At 41.2% G+C, this 16,009-nt stretch overlaps 1 protein-coding gene across 1 annotated transcript in view; it reads right to left on the bottom strand.

Moving 5' to 3' along the window:
• Positions 1 to 739: 739 nt before the first annotated feature.
• LAPTM4B (lysosomal protein transmembrane 4 beta) overlaps positions 740 to 16,009 on the bottom strand; it is a 233,980-nt gene continuing 218,710 nt past the window's right edge. The window contains exon 7 of the mRNA XM_077493076.1: positions 740 to 6,452. Coding sequence (XP_077349202.1) covers positions 6,378 to 6,452 — 75 coding nt within the window. The 3' untranslated portion in view covers positions 740 to 6,377. The remainder of the gene's footprint in view (positions 6,453 to 16,009) is intronic.

The following is a 16,009-nucleotide window of genomic DNA, read 5'->3' as shown; positions in this document are numbered from 1 at the left end:
TCCAGTGGCAACCTATGAAGTGCTGGGGAACTCCATGCCCAAGAGGTAAAAGGCAGTGCTAGAAAATAATGGTGGTCACACAAAATATTGACACTTTGGGCCCAATTTGGACATTTTCACAGGGGTGTACTCAATTTTGTAAGATACTGTACAATAATAGAGTTGTTGTTAATGCTGCATACTGATACAATTACAGGGTAAGTGCAGTTTATGTTTTTTATTTTTTCCTTTTCTCTTGATGCATGTTGTTTTTATTTGTCTAATTATAATATACAGCATATAGGTGTGTATTTGTAAGCTCTATCTGTGTTGGATACCGGGTTGAGAGTATTTAACTTGATTTAAATGGTCTGAAAGAAAGCTATGTTTCAGGCGTCACTGGCTGAAATGCGTCTTTGTCATGACTGGATTTTAGGCGTTCGATAATAAATTTTCGATGAAGGATCAGCTACTGGGTGCCAGCAGAAGTTAAGCTATTGGGTGGAGGAGGTTTGGGCACTGTTCTGTGCTGTCTGATTTAATGTTAACACATGTAGAATATCATTCTTTACACTGCATAGATGTTATTGCATCAGTCAGGCAAAGTCAAGCACTTTCCAAGGTCACCCTAACTTCTGTCACCTGTAAATGTAAGCAGTTCAGATGCAAAAATAACTTATCAAGTTATACCGTGTGACTACAAATGCAAGAAGTGACAGCACTTATATGGATGCAACAAAGCATATCAAGACCCCGAATATTTCATAATGAGAAACCAGTGTCTACTTTATTAATATAGATTGTATGACAGATGCTTGATATTACAAGAAACCTCAGTCACAACAGAGAGCAACAATAGCAGGTACACAAGAAATGCTCAGGTGATGTCTTGTTTTCATTACTATTAAAAGTTAAGATTTTCGAGACAAAGGATTTTGACTATAGGGTGTAAAACCCTTCCTCCCTTTTCCCTGCCTTTTCCTGTTTTATTCATTTTTTTAAAATTTCTGTTATAAAATAATAGCTAGATCAAGCAAAAAAGTTATGTGTAACCAAGACTCCAGCCAATCATTCTTTGTGGAATAGTGAAAATATCAGGTTGGAAATATATGCTATGAAAAGTATTTTCTCCTATGATGAGACTGGTATCTGGTTATCTGCTCATGTTGACAACATAAGCAAGTTCAGGTGGTCTCTTGAAAGTGTGATCTAACAACAGTTGGACTATTCCTGGCTGTGGTAGAGCTAAGAGGGATCTGCCTCCACTTACAGGTCCACCACAGCCGGAGAGTCTAAAGTTACCAACCTTTGTAATATACTTTTCCATCAAGATCAATGATGCAACTATCAATCCCTCCCCTCACACCAGAGTACTAGGTGTAATCCTAGACTCTGACCTGTCCTTTCAGCCCCAAATCCAATCGCTATCAAAAGCTTGTAGACTTCACCTCTGTAACATCTCTAAAATGTTCCCCTTTTTTCCTAATGAAACCACCAAGCTATTAATTCACTTTCTTGTTATCTCTCACCTAAACTATTGCAACTCCCTTCTCGTAGGCCTACCTCTGCAAAGGCTATCCCCTCTTCAGTCCATCAGGAATACTGCTGCCAGACTCATTTACCTTACCAACTGCTCAGTCTCTGCCACATCTTTCTGCCAATCCTTCCACTGACTTCCAATTGCCAGTGAATTAAATTCTAAATATTAACAACAACATACACAGCCATTTAGAGAAAAAGGAAAGATGCCGATTCAGGTCAGTAATCAATCAACTTACAGCTTCACATGTGGGTGCAAGCCCCGGCTCGCCTCTGAAAACAGATGACACACAACAGATGACAGAGACAACAAGAGGTTGATGTGTTTCACACAAATAGGATGTGCTTATTCAACTTATTTAATAAGCAAATCATATTTGTGTGAAACGTATCAACCTTCTGTTTTCTCTGTCACCTGGTGTGTGCCATACAGTTACTTCAATAAATTGACAGACTCCAGCCTGATGTACAGCCATTCCTTTCTTACACAGCCATTCACCACTCTTCCCCAAGTTACATCACCAATCTTGTCTCTAAATATCACCCAAACCATCCTCTGCGGTCCACTCAAGACCTCCTGCTCTCAAGCCCCCTTGTCTCCTCGTCCCATGCTCATCTCCAGGACTTCTCCAGAGCCTCTGGAACTCCCTACCTCTGTCTGTCCAGCTACCTCCTACTTTGGCTGCCTATCGGCCATCCATGAAAACTCATCACTTCAGGGAAGTCTATCACACCTTCAACTAAATGAACTTTTGTCACTTCCATCAGCTCATTACCCACAGTTATAACCTTTTGTACCACTTGCTCCACCTTATTAGATTGCAAGCTCTTATGAACTGGGCCCTCTTAACCCTATTGTATTTTATTGTATTGTAATTGTACTGTCTCCATTGATATTGTAAAGCACAGCGCTAACTGTTGGCGCTATATAAATCCTGTATAATAATAACAATACTGTTGACCCATAGTGCCCAGCCTGGGGCCTTTTGGTACTTGTTTCTTAATTCCTGTGTTAAAGTCAGGCATTAATGCTAGTACCAGTATGATCTGGCTGCTGCTGGCTGTGCAGCTATTCTAGTAACACTATTTCTTCTGCTGTCCGCTCTATATGGTAATCTCCTCTCCCCAAAAATAACGATTTTCTGACTCTGATAAATTGGGACTTATATCTGCTCAGCTATCTTTGTTACTCCGGTGCCGCCCAGGGAGAATTTTTGCGTAGGCATTTCCATGCATCTGGGCCAGTGAGACCTGTCTCTATACCCCCCTTGCGTGTGTCCTGAAGAAGCAAACCAGCAAAATGCATAGACACACAGAGGCTTACGTATTTGTGATCAGTAAACGTCCTCTGGGTATTTGTGACTCTTCATTGGGGTCACTTTACAACACTGGCCGTGTTTTAGGTTAACTATAAATATATATGCTTTTTTTTAGCATTTAATATATTATGAACATTTGCATATGTGTTTTTTTTTTTATTTTCACATGTAAATAAAAAAATGTACTTTTTAAACTAATTTTGCTGGTCCAATCTGCCTTCAAAGTCCGACCTAGTGGTTTTCTCTTTCTTTTGTTTGGGATGGATATAGTAACCTCAAATATTCACTTCTAATTCAGTAACATACACAATTTCAATATTATAAATTCCATTAGAGTGCCTTTAAAGTGGCAAATAAAGTTTTGCTAGATCATGTCATGGTGGCTCCTTCTGCAGGTATAGCTATGTAAAACATTATAAATAAGTGCCTATACTGTTCAAAATTCAGTAATACACTGTCTCACCCTGCTCTGCACATGCTTAGTTGCTTTCTATTTTTTGGCACTGTGCCAAACATCAGAGCCACTAAAGGCTGATCTGCTGAGCCTAAAGATTTACTGCTCAGGGGCTCTCGGCTTCAGTACAATGGCAGCCTCCAGCAAGAAAAAACAGGAGCAATGCTGGAGGAAATTTACAAAACACGCTCATTTTGGTAGCATAATTATTATGTTCAATGTATGTTCCTTGCTAAAGAACATTATTTTTTATCAAGTTGTTGTAGGTAAAGTTCCACTTTAAGAAATCGTTTCTCTAAAGTGGAACATGGACAACTGGTGGGTCTCACCCTTACTGTAAGTAGTACAATATAGGGCTCAGAGTTTTTTGTGTAAACATGCTTTGTTGAAGAATAGACTATTTTGTTAGCTATCAGTGCACAGGTAGAATATATGTTTTCCAGTGGACGTTTTGGAGAAGGCGATGTCCAAACTGGATGCTGGCAGTGGAGCTAGGTGGGACACATAGTCATCTTTTATTGTACAAGTGGCACTCAGACACTTTGAAGGTTGTCATGGTGGTGTAAACTTTGGGAAACACTGCCTGAAAATAGTCTGGGGGTTTGGTCATCCACTGCAGAACCAGTGGCTGTAATATACTGAGAACCTTCTCAAAGGAGCTTGACTAAGGTGCCACCACAGATACTAGATTAGTGCAAATATGTGTAATAAAATTATATTTTTTCTAATTTATAATAAGTTATTGAATGTAAATAATATCTATAAATAAATCTGAAATACATTAGTGGCAGGCTTACATTATGACGTGACCTACTGCCCAAACAGAGTGCTTGAACAGTAACAGAAATGCACAATTCATTGCTAGTTTGATACTCTCAAAACATTCACATTTTGGGCATAAACAGCATTTTAAATAGCCACAACTGACTTTTTATAAAATAAATACATACAGTATAAACTTTTAAAACAGGACTCAGGACAGTATCAAAAAAGTAATCAAGATATGCATTAGGCTTAAACACTACATTTACATCTTTTGTAATGTTCAGAAAAAAAATATATATATAAAATTAAAAAGAAACACTCATTTTGGTTAAAGCCAAATTGAACCTTCAGTTTAAAATGGCTAAATACATTCAAACAGCCGTCTCCTACCAGCATGTGTATGGAATCAGTAGTCTCTCTGCAGAAATCTTGCTAAATCAGGCCTACAGCTCTGCAATCATCAAAGCTCAAGCTCCTTGCTGATTGAAGAGAGCTAGCTTTCACTAAGCAGGATGTCTCGGATGTCTGCAGAGAGACCGCTGCATCTACGCTGAGAACAATGATTTGGCAGGGGACAGGCTTTTCTAGTCAGGAGATAGCCATTTTCGAAGAAAATGAATTGTAAGACTTTGAACACCTTTTGCTTTAATGAACCTGGAATGTACTGATTTAAACTAAAAGTTTATTGGGGCTGTAAAACCCTAAATCAGTGATGGCAAACCTTGGCACCCCAGGAACTACATTTCCCATGATGCTCATGCACTCTGCAGTGTAGGTGAGCATCATGGGAATTAAAGTTCCAAAACATCTGGGGTGCCAAGGTTCACCATCACTGCCCTAGATGATACAAATACCATTGTTCTATTGGCTTCTTAAAATGAGAACAAATAGCATTATTTATAAAGACCATGGGTAATATTTAGGTTTTATCATGCATCAGTGGCCTTAGACTGGCATGAGCATGTGAATAATAAATTACACTTTAAATTTTAAACATTATTCATAACAAAAATATTGACAACACAAAAAAAGTCAGTGAGTAAAAGACACAACTAAGAGATGTCTATATATTTTAGCCAATATTGCATTTTCATTCGAAGGGTTAAGAGTTAGTAATGCTTAGCACTTGCATTCTGCCATTCAAAATGCCTAAATATATATCGACTCCAAATGCTTTGCCACACTGTATCAAAATAAAATTCTAATTTTAAGACAATTGAGTATTCATCAATCTGACTGAACGTAGTAAAGCAACAGCAAATTGCAAACTATATCATCTTTAGAATGGATAATGTCTTAACTCCTCAAAGTACACTAAAGTCAGCCTTTAATCCAAACAAAATACAGTAAATATATATATATACAAATGTATAATTCTTTACATATGCATTTCCCATTTACAGAGAGCGCTATATGATAACCTGCCTAAATTCACCTGCATTCATTCATGTTCCATAAAAAGTCATGAAGGTTTATACGAAATCATCAAAAAAAGGAACTTTTTATTTTTACTATTATATATTAAATTGGGTTCACCTTAATCTTTGGACATGCAAAGAGTTACTTAGTTTGGTCATGCAGTCTTAATTTCACTTTGTAATGAAATTACATAGCAAACGCCATATATTCTGTAAGCTGAAAAAAATAATATTATTTGGACCAGAGTGTATTAGGTTTACAAAGATCAAAGTGAAGTCATGCAGCTTAAATATTGGTTATGATTTTGATATACAATGTTCCATACCTAATCTACAATGTTCTACAGCTATACATTGTCTATATGTTGTTTATTAGAAGACTTTGTTAAAGTAATACACAAAAAGTACGGAAAGAGCAAAAGTAACGGAATGAAGACGCTATGGATAAGCAGTCCACGCAAATTTGCAAGTACTCTTAAAATCAGTATATACAATATCAACATGAATTCATTACATCGCTACTCTATTAAAAGCAATGGGACCGGGTAAGTGCGTTTTTTAGGATAAGGAAACAGTATGTATGTTGTACAGAACACTTTGCACAAAGATTTCAAAGATGTCACATTACAAAGCCAAAAGGGAAACACCATAGGGGATGCACTAAGGCCCTCTGTTCAGTCTTCCACAATAACTCGAAAATCCAAGTCATTGACATGACTAGGCTATTTTCTAGTTGTCAGTGGAACATAGTGCATCTAATTCATGGTATGCTTATTGACAAGATATTTGGTAGTGCTGCTGTTCAGTAGAATATAACCAGTGGATGAAATGTATTATTGCCCCAATGCCTCGGACATTTATAAAGCTGCTGATTCTTTCTGATGTTGGGTTTTCAGCTTTTCTTCAGGCTGACATGTAGGGTGGAGGAGGCTCCTTAGATGTTCCACTAGCACTGTCCTCATATTGAGGTAAAAGGACCTGCAAAGTAAAAAAAAAAGGAGAAAACAGGTACTTTAATGGTAAATATTGAAATATTCAACATGACTTTACTTTTAGTTTTCAGGGAATAAAATGTAAAATGTTCTAAGAATATACTATAATCTTTTGTACAGTTTTGCAGGCATGTTCTTCTCTTGAGAATGAGGCCTTCAAGAGCATTCGGTCTTCAATACAAAGTAATAGAGATAAGTGTAAAAAAAAGTCAGCATTTCACCAACTGAAATCCATGGATGGTCATACTCGTGCAAGTAACACCTTCCTAGTAACAAGTACACTTACGTGTTGTACATGCTAATTACTGCTTGCGTTTTTTCCAACATCTTAGATCATTTTTGTACACAGTTCAGGATTTTTTATTTTTCTACATCATGCGCATTCTATAGTGGAAGCACAGTCTTGGTCAGCATAAGCAGATCTCTCATGGCTGATCCCTTGGCAGCCTATCAATGATGAGTAACAAGCAAGCCAATAGTGTTTGAGGATCAGGTGTTCTTAGGTTTCAAGTGCTCAGACATTCTGCTATTATTTGAGTTAGCAATACACTCCATATAAAAATAATAACATAACATATTCTATTCTTACACAAGAAGCCATCTATACCATTTGATATAGTATTTATTACGATATTTCTTCTTTAACAGGGAAAGTCACCACAATTGTGAATGCTATTAGTGCTATTTAGTGCTAAGGAACTTAAGAAGTGAAGATTTGCTATGTTGTACCCTGAAAAAGTTACCCTTTGAAATTCCTCCAGAAAAATAACAGTGCATTTGCTCATGTGTGAGTGTACCTAGGAACTCCTGTACCTACAGCCCACATCTGCAGTGTGAGATATACAGCACTGATGCCTATGTTAGTGACAGGAAAATTGGAACGAGATTTGGTGATGTCAGCATTGTGCTGCTCACTGTTCCCGTTGTTGGATGCTCTGACATGAGGAAACAAAGCCCTACCAAGGGTTGTTGCTAGACCCTTGCACCCAGAGCATATGCTCCGGGTCTTCTACTGAGTGCCCAGGGTCTCATTTGGGTCTCATTTGAGATATGGAGATATACCTTCCATGCATTATAGGGTTTTTAAAACATACAGAGTTTTAAAACATTGTATAAGGCAGGGGTAGGCAACCTTTTTATAACAGTGTGCCGAAAAGTGTTTTCAAAGAAATTGAGCGTGCCAACCTCACACTCTCAATCACGAAAAGGATTTTTATAAAGTAAATGCTGTGAACTACTTTAGTAGTGAGAAATTAACATCCTGCACTCTCACGCCTCAGATCAGCCCCAATTCCTGCAACTCTACACCTCAGATCACTGTACCCCCTGCAAATCTGTTTCACCACTATACCCCTCTGTACATCTGCCCCACCACTGTAGCACATCTGCCCCATCACTGTACTACCCTGCACATCTGCCCCACCACTGTACTACCCGGCACATCTGCCCCACCACTGTAACACCCTGTACATCTGCCCCACCAATGTACCCCCTTTCTCATATGCCCCACCACTGTAACCCCCTGAACATCTGCCCCACCTCTGTACCCCCCTGCTCATCCGTCCTACCACTGTAATCCCCTGTACATCTGCCCCACCACTGTACCACCCTGTTCTTCTCTCCCACCACTGTAACCCCCTGCTCACCTGAACTTATCTGCTCATCTGCCCCACCACTGTAACGCCCTTTCTCATCTGCCCCAGCGCTGTACCTCCTGCACCTCTGTCCCACCACAGTACCCCCTGCTCTTCTGCCCCACCACTGTAACCCCGTGCTCATGTGTTCCGCTGATGTACCTCCTTTCTCCTCTGCACATCTACCCCACCTCTGTACCCCCCTGCTCCTCTGCCCCACTGCTGTAACCCCCTGCTCATCTTTACGACCACTGTAACCCTCTTCTCATCTGGCCCGACGCTGAACCCCCCTTATCTGTCCCACCACTGTAACCCCCTGCTCATCTGCCCCATCACTGTACCCCACTGTTTTTTGGTGCTACTGCTGAACCCCCTTCTCATCCCTCCCACCACTGTACCTCCTGCACATCTGCACCACCACTGTACCCCCATGCTCTTCTTTCCCACCACTGTAACCTCCCTGCTCATCTGCCCCATCAATGTACCCCTTTCTCTCATCTGCCCCACCACTGTACCTCCCTGCACATCTGCTCCACTGTCACATCCCCATGCTCTTCTGTCTCACTACTGAATCTCCTTCTCATCTGTCCTAACACTGAACCCATATGCTCATCTGCCCCACCACTGTAACCCGCTTTCTCATCTGCCCCACCAATGTACCTCCTGCACATCTGTCTCACCTCCATCCCCCCCTGCTCTTCTGCCCCACCTCTGTCTCCCCTGATCTTCTGCCACCACTGTAACTCCCTGCTCCTCTGTCCCACCAATACACCTCTTTGCACATCTGCCCCACAAATCTACCCCCCTGCTTTTCTGTCCCACCACTGAACCCTCTTCTCATTTGCCCCAACACTGAACCCCCCTGCTCATCTGCCCCAACACTGAACCCCCCTGCTCATCTGCTCCAACACCATCCCCTTCTCATCTCTTCCACCACTATACCTCCCTGCACATCTGCCGCACCACTGTACCCGCCTGCCCTTCTGTCCCACCTCTGAACCCCTCCTGCTCATTTTCTCCAATGCTGTACCCTTTTCTCATCTATGATATGCAGAGTGGTGAAAGGAAGCAGAGATGAGACACATCTACTTGTCCTGGCACACTTATCCAGCTGATCCAACTCCCGCATCCAGCCCACATGCTTTAATGTAATTTATGTGATGTATGTAATGTATGTGATGTCATGTACAAGCATCTGAAATGGATGCGCAATGATGAGCTCTGGTCAGGGGCATTTTCTGAAAGCAGTGGGCCTCTGTGCAGGATCATAAGTTGGGCCCCCGCAGCTGAGAAAAAGTGCGGCGCTCTGCGACACAGGAAAAGTTGGGTGTGATTTTAATTGCGCTGAATACTGGCTGTGGTTTAAAGGGACACAGAGTGCTGGGGTTCAGTAGTAAGTGACACAAAGGTTCAAGAATAATTTCAACAAAGTTCCCAGAAGCTCAACAGCAATTCCACAAACTGTCACCTGATTGTGGTTTTCTCAATCGCAGGAAAATCCCTTCTTTCTGAGATCTGTAGTGGCAACCAAGCGAGTCATCTTCCTCCAGATGGTGGATGGGGCTAGCAGGACTGTGATTGGCTTTAGCAGTGGCCAATGACAGTCATCCTCCTCCTAGAAACAGCCCCACCCAGCAGACATTCCCCCCAATCTCTTCCCCATCACAAAAGCTGACGATCGCAACTGCAGCAAAGTTAGAAAACCAAACAATGTTTTCCATCTTTTATAATGTGTGGGGGTGCAGTGCCTCCCCCTCAGTGCAGGTGTGGCGTGGGAAATTCTGAGATTGGAATGCATTAGTACCTCACTGACACTTCCCTGCACTGCTCTGCTGATAGGGAGAGAGTCCAGTGTCGGCAAAAGAGGCTTTGTGTGCCGGGGGTTCCTACCCCTTGTATAATGTATATACTTTCAATCTATCTATTCATTATTCTGTCATGATAATGTGACATTACAGTTTTTAGATCAACTCATTATTGTTCAGATCATAAGATGATATTAGTCTTATATTTGATCCAAAGTGGCGATCATAGTATCCTACCAGCCCTCGGTCTATTAGAACACAAGAAACGCCCTTGGCCTTGCCTGCACTGAGATGGAGACCTTCACATTGGGACACAGTGCAGAACAAGGCATGGGTAAAAGATCAGCTAAATGAAGTCCTGAGACAATACTGGGGACTATATTACTTAGCCCTCTACCCATTTTTTTTTGGATATAGCTTTGAGAGTTCAGTTCCTTTTTAAGGAAAGTAACGAGAGGTGGATTTACCTCTCAGGAGCTCAGGAGTCAGTCAATGCCAAAATGCCTAACTGGGACACAAAGGGAAGAAGCTTCCTGCTAACACTGGGGACCTGTCAGGAAGATCCTCCTCACGGACGTCCGAGCGGCGTAAGTCGCAGAAGATCTTTTGCGCAATTTCGGGAGCGTTACCGCGATCAGCGGTGCGCGCGTGCGCGCACACGCGGGTGCGCGCGCAGCCGTTTGACGCAAATTGGCGCCAATAGCGCTATTTAAACTGGATCCATGCTTCACTGCCTTGCTGCCTGATCAACAGCGTTCCCGTGCTTCCTGGTAACCTGCATCTGAACCTGAACCTGCATCCGTATCCTGATCCGTATTGAACCCGGCTTGTTCCCGACTCTGCTGTTTGCTGCCTGCCCCCCGACTTTGGCTTTGTACCCGACTACTCTTCTGGATTCCGTTTCTGTACCTGATCTGCCCGCCTGTGCCTGACCTGGACTGTTACACCATCCGTCAACTGTAAGTTGCTTGTTCACCGCTGTTGTACTACAGGACACCTCCCAGTCTTCCACCATACCCAGCTGCTACTCCCTCTGCGTTTGTAGCCTTCTACCTCTTGCTGCAGACTACTAGACTCTTCCCACTTCCGCAGTATTCTGTTTGCACCTGCATCCGCTGTCGGACTACAGTACCCCTCCGTTGTTCGCTGTTCCCTGCAATCACTTGCATCCCGTTACTGGACTACAGGAATCCTTCTGCTATCTGCTGAACCCTACCTCACCTTTGCCTGCATTCCGATACTGGACTACAATACACCTCCACCATCAACGGTCTGCTGCTGCTTACACCTACCATCCAGTCAGGCACTTGTGCCCCTCTGTGCTCCTGAGCCCCTGTCATCACTACCAGGGTCTCTTGAGTCAGAGGTCTACGAGTAGCCACTCCCTGCACTCCGGGCTCTGCCTTAAAGGTACGTGACAGGACCCTAGACCTAAGCCTACTGAGTCTTATGTTATTTCTGGTCCTGGTAATATAGAATCCATTTATGTTGGTTTTATTATGATGAAACAAATATTTATTTTCTATTTCACTGTTAGGACTACTAATGCTTGTTTGAAATGCGGACAAACCCATTCTAATGTGGAAAGTTCAAGGAAAGACACAGCTGCAGCGGCTACATTCAAAATCTTGTTACTATTGCTGAGATTTTCCAGAAATGTTTTCCCATTATCAGTTTAAATGAAGCCTCTGATGAGCAGGTTCATCTGCTACAAGCCAAGAATGCGTCGAGAAATAGATGTAGGACTTATATGGAGCATAAATCACTTCTATTACTCTGACTGTAGACTTGAATCACATTACTTTTTCCTGGGTCTCTGGAAGTGTGCTACAAAAATGTGCAAATAGGAAAACTTTATTAGCTGCTTAATTAAAAGTCTGTGTAAGAAAATTCTCCCGAGATGCTGAGTCATTAACACTAAAAGTTTAAATCTTTGAAATAACTGGAAAATGTAGTTTTAATTGTTAGCTAAGGAAAAATGTCTGAAGCCCCATACACACTATCACTTTTTCTGCTGAGTTTTTCCCTCAGATTTACCAAAACCATATAATATGAGGTCAAACCTTAGGAGTTCCAATGTGTATGCAATCAGACAGGCCCTTCTACTACATGGTTTTGGTAAATCTGAAGGAAAAACTAAGCAGAAAAACTTATAGTGTGTATGAGGCTTTAAGCCTCATACACACGTTTGGACTTTATACAAACTTTCCCGTTTCCCATTTTTGTACAAAGGGCGTCGGCCGAGAACTTGTATTGCATACACACGGTAGGACTTTTTCAGCCAACTTTCACCAAATCACGTGGTTTTCTGCTCTTTACCGCCACCTTTGGTCAACTTCTGTATTGTTGTCTGATTTATTGCATTGGTTCTGAGCATGCGTGTTTGTACTTTGTACAAAAGTCCTATGGTTTTCTGTACACACAATCAGACTTTTGTTGCCAGAAAGTTTGTCTGTTCGCACAGCCAACAAAAGTCAGATGAAAACTGAAAAAGTTTGTCTGATGGAGCGTACACACGGTCGGATGTTGCTCCAAAACAGCTAATTTTCATGTTTGTTGTCAAAAAGTCAGATCGTGTGTATGGGCCTTTAGAGTATAAGATCTTAGCATTCTGAAACTAAAAACAGATGGTATTAGCCCCTTAGTAGCGGGATAACATCATCCCTTCATACTAAACATGCAAAAAATAAAATGAGCTAGTTTTATTAGAAATATGAAACAAAGATAAAGGGCCAGCATGGTACCTTGTTACATACATCCCTTTATCACCCCTTAATACCATAGATTGTATTTTCAATATTGTACACACCAGATGTATTGAGTCAGTGCTAAAGTAGAATAAGGCAAGATAAGACAAACACCAAAAAACAATCTGTAAAACAACATAAAGTGCAGCACCTAGACATAAATAGGATATCAAAGTGATATAATGTAAAAAAAAATACAATTAGTGATTACGATATTGAAAAAAGTGAGTAACAAAAATATACAGTATATCTCAAATAGGTAAAAACAGTCCATGCAAAAAGTTAAATGAATCAATCCGTGAATAGTATCATCGTCTGAAATATCCACCACTTGTGAATGAGGACAATACCACACTTACTACATTTCCAGATGCTAATGCAGCCTACAGTGTATTTTCATCAAACATGCCCTCTCCTGTATGAACCTCCAACTCCACATTCATGGGTTATCTTGTTAACCCATGAATGTGGTAACAGTACACGTCCCTTAAGGATACTGAACCACATGCACCACCACTAAGTAGGAGAGAGCGCTCACCGCAAGGAGACAGACATCAAAAGGGTCATATACAGTGTGTTTTTTTTTTTTTTAAATATGGACAAGTCTTAAAAATAAAAACATGCATCCAGATGCTCAAGAAGTAAAAACAAATCACAGTTCACTTACAGAAATGGCCGCCAGAGCGCAGCTCTGCCCTGATGCGTTGTGTACAAATGTACATCTTAGGTGATGCTAGTATCCCATGTTTTCAATATATAACATAGGCTTTTACTGTTGCCTGTTGAAGGTATTGGGCTTGACGCGTTTCATGAGTACTTCTTCAGGAAATAGGGGTGTGTAATCTACAGTTATACAAATACTGTTAGCATATCACATATTATCATCAATAATTAGACCCTTGCTATTTATAGTGATGCATATTAGGCTGAGAAATTGTGGACCAGGTTATTATGACCTTGTATTTATTTTTATAGACCATACCTAAGCAGTGAGATACTCTAGGTCTTTTGCGGTTCCATCAGTCTCCTCAAACATAAAAGGCAATGAACTATATGGTTTTATCATTGGTTCGATTATTATCTGTTACTGAGTAAGTTTTAAGGGCTTGGTTACATTGGCAATGACTGTAGTTATTGATGGAAATCTGTGATATGCATAACAACATTTGCATAATTGTAGATAGGAGACACTCTGCATCTCCCGAAGAAGTACTCATGAAACATGTTGAGCTCAACCCCCTCACCAAGTAACAGTGAAAGCCTATGTTACATATTGTTGAAAACATGACCTATGGTGTTATTGAGGTGATGGAGGGATGTATGTAACAAGGTGCTCTTCTGGAACTACGTCAGCCCGTTATTTTTAGGGATATTTCAATATGTTTCTATCAAAACATGGATTTTTATTGAGATATATATATATATATATACTGTAGTTGACCTCTATTTAACACTTTAAAACTCATAAGTAGTCCAGTTATGGGATTTTCGCAACTTCCATTACAGATCGTTACCTGCATCTCTTTTGTCGATAATGTATGGACCCTCGAGCCTTGAAAGGTGAAAGGATCTCGTGAGTGTTAGAGGCATGGAATATGTTTAGTTCTGCTGTGGTACCTATGTTTCCTAAATTGTGCGAGGGGGTAAAAGCTAATCCCTCCCTCCAGAAAAACCTACGCTTAATTTATCCACTGCTATATGTTCTCCAACTTGGAGATTCTCATAACTGTAAAGTTGGGTCCGCAGTAAACAGAGGAGCCTTGGCATAGGCACTGTGGCTTCCACATACTGTATATTTGCAAATGTGTACAAAGAAGTCCTCAGTGTTTAACATGACGGCAGGCTATCTGGTAAACATGCTTGGAATTTGTCTGTTTATAAAAGCTAATTGGCTAGCTACACTAGAAGAGACAAGTCAAGAGATGGGGACATGGACATTTAATCAAAATAAGTCACACTTACAGGATCTTCAGCCAGCTGTCAGATGTGTCTCTTCATTCCTGACAATTTCCCACCCTCCCATCCCAACCTTTATGGCGATTGTAACAGTTTAATTAGCAGGACTTACAGTACCATGCCAGTATTGAATTGGCCATAATTTTTGCCCTCAGTAGGTTATCTAATCCAATATCTGTCTTGAATTGATGGTTAGAGTGAGGCGAGTCCTGCTGTCTGCGTCAATGAACACAGTGCCCCCCTGGGAATTGGCTTTCCATGGGGGCACTGGACAGAGAGGAGGGGCCAGGAGCGCCGACGTGGGACCTGAGAAGAGGGGGTTCAGGGTCACTCTGTGCATTTCCACTGCATACAGCAACTAAGTATTGATATGTTTGTTTATTTCTTTCCTTTATAATGACTTTAAATATAGATTTGAAGATTAGCCACTAGGTGGGACACTTTGTTAAACTGCACCTAGATCAGGCACACAGAGAGTGCATTGTCTTTTAAAGGCAACCAACTCAAAGACTTACATTGTCAGATGGAGCAGTAAAGCACATCAACTTTTCAGCATGTCGCTTTGCCCTGTGGCCACTAGGGGGCGTGCGCGCTGCCGGAGCCACGCCCGCACGACCACTGCTCGCCCCCGGGCCATTTCTAGTGCCCGGCGGGCGGAATGACCACCGGGCTCCTGTGATCGCTCGTGACACACCAAGAACCGGGATCTGTGTGTGTAAACACACAGATTCTGGTTCTCTGAGGGGAGAAGAGACTGATTGTCTGTTCATAGAAAGTATGAACAGCGATCTGTCATCTCCCCTAAATAGTCCCATCCCCCCTTCAGTTAGAACACAGAGAGAGAGAACACAGTTAACCCCTTTCCTTGCCAGTGACATTTTTACAGTAATCAATGCATTTTTATAGCACTGATCGTTGTATAAATGCCAATGGTACCAAAAATGTGTCAAAAGTGTCTGATGTGTCCGCCATAATGTCGCAGTCCTGATAAAAATCACAGATCCCCGCCATTACTAGTAAAAAAAAAATAATAATAAAAATGCTATAAAGCTATCCCCTATTTTGTAGACGCTATAACTTTTGCGCAAACCAATCAATATAAGCTTATTGAGATTTTTATTACCAAAAATATGTAGAAGAATACATATCGGCCTAAACTGAGAAAAAAAATTAGCTTTTTTTTTTAAAAAAAAAGAGGGACATTTATTATAGCAAAAAGTACAAAATGTTGTTTTTTTTCAAAATTGTCACTCTTTTTTGGTTTATAGCATAAAAAATAAAAACCGCAGAGGTGATCCAATACCACCATAAGAAATCTCTATTTGTGGTGAAAAAAGGACATCAATTTTGTTTGGGTGCAACGTCACACGACCACGCACTTGTCAGTTAAATGGCCTGGTC

The sequence above is a fragment of the Lithobates pipiens genome, unplaced genomic scaffold (genome assembly GCF_037356315.1).
Source record: "Lithobates pipiens isolate NorthernLeopardFrog02 unplaced genomic scaffold, aLitPip1_a1.2 Scaffold_19, whole genome shotgun sequence".
Taxonomy (NCBI): domain Eukaryota; kingdom Metazoa; phylum Chordata; class Amphibia; order Anura; family Ranidae; genus Lithobates; species Lithobates pipiens.
Note: the sequence above shows the minus strand (reverse complement) of the source record. Positions and strands in the feature narration are given on the sequence as shown.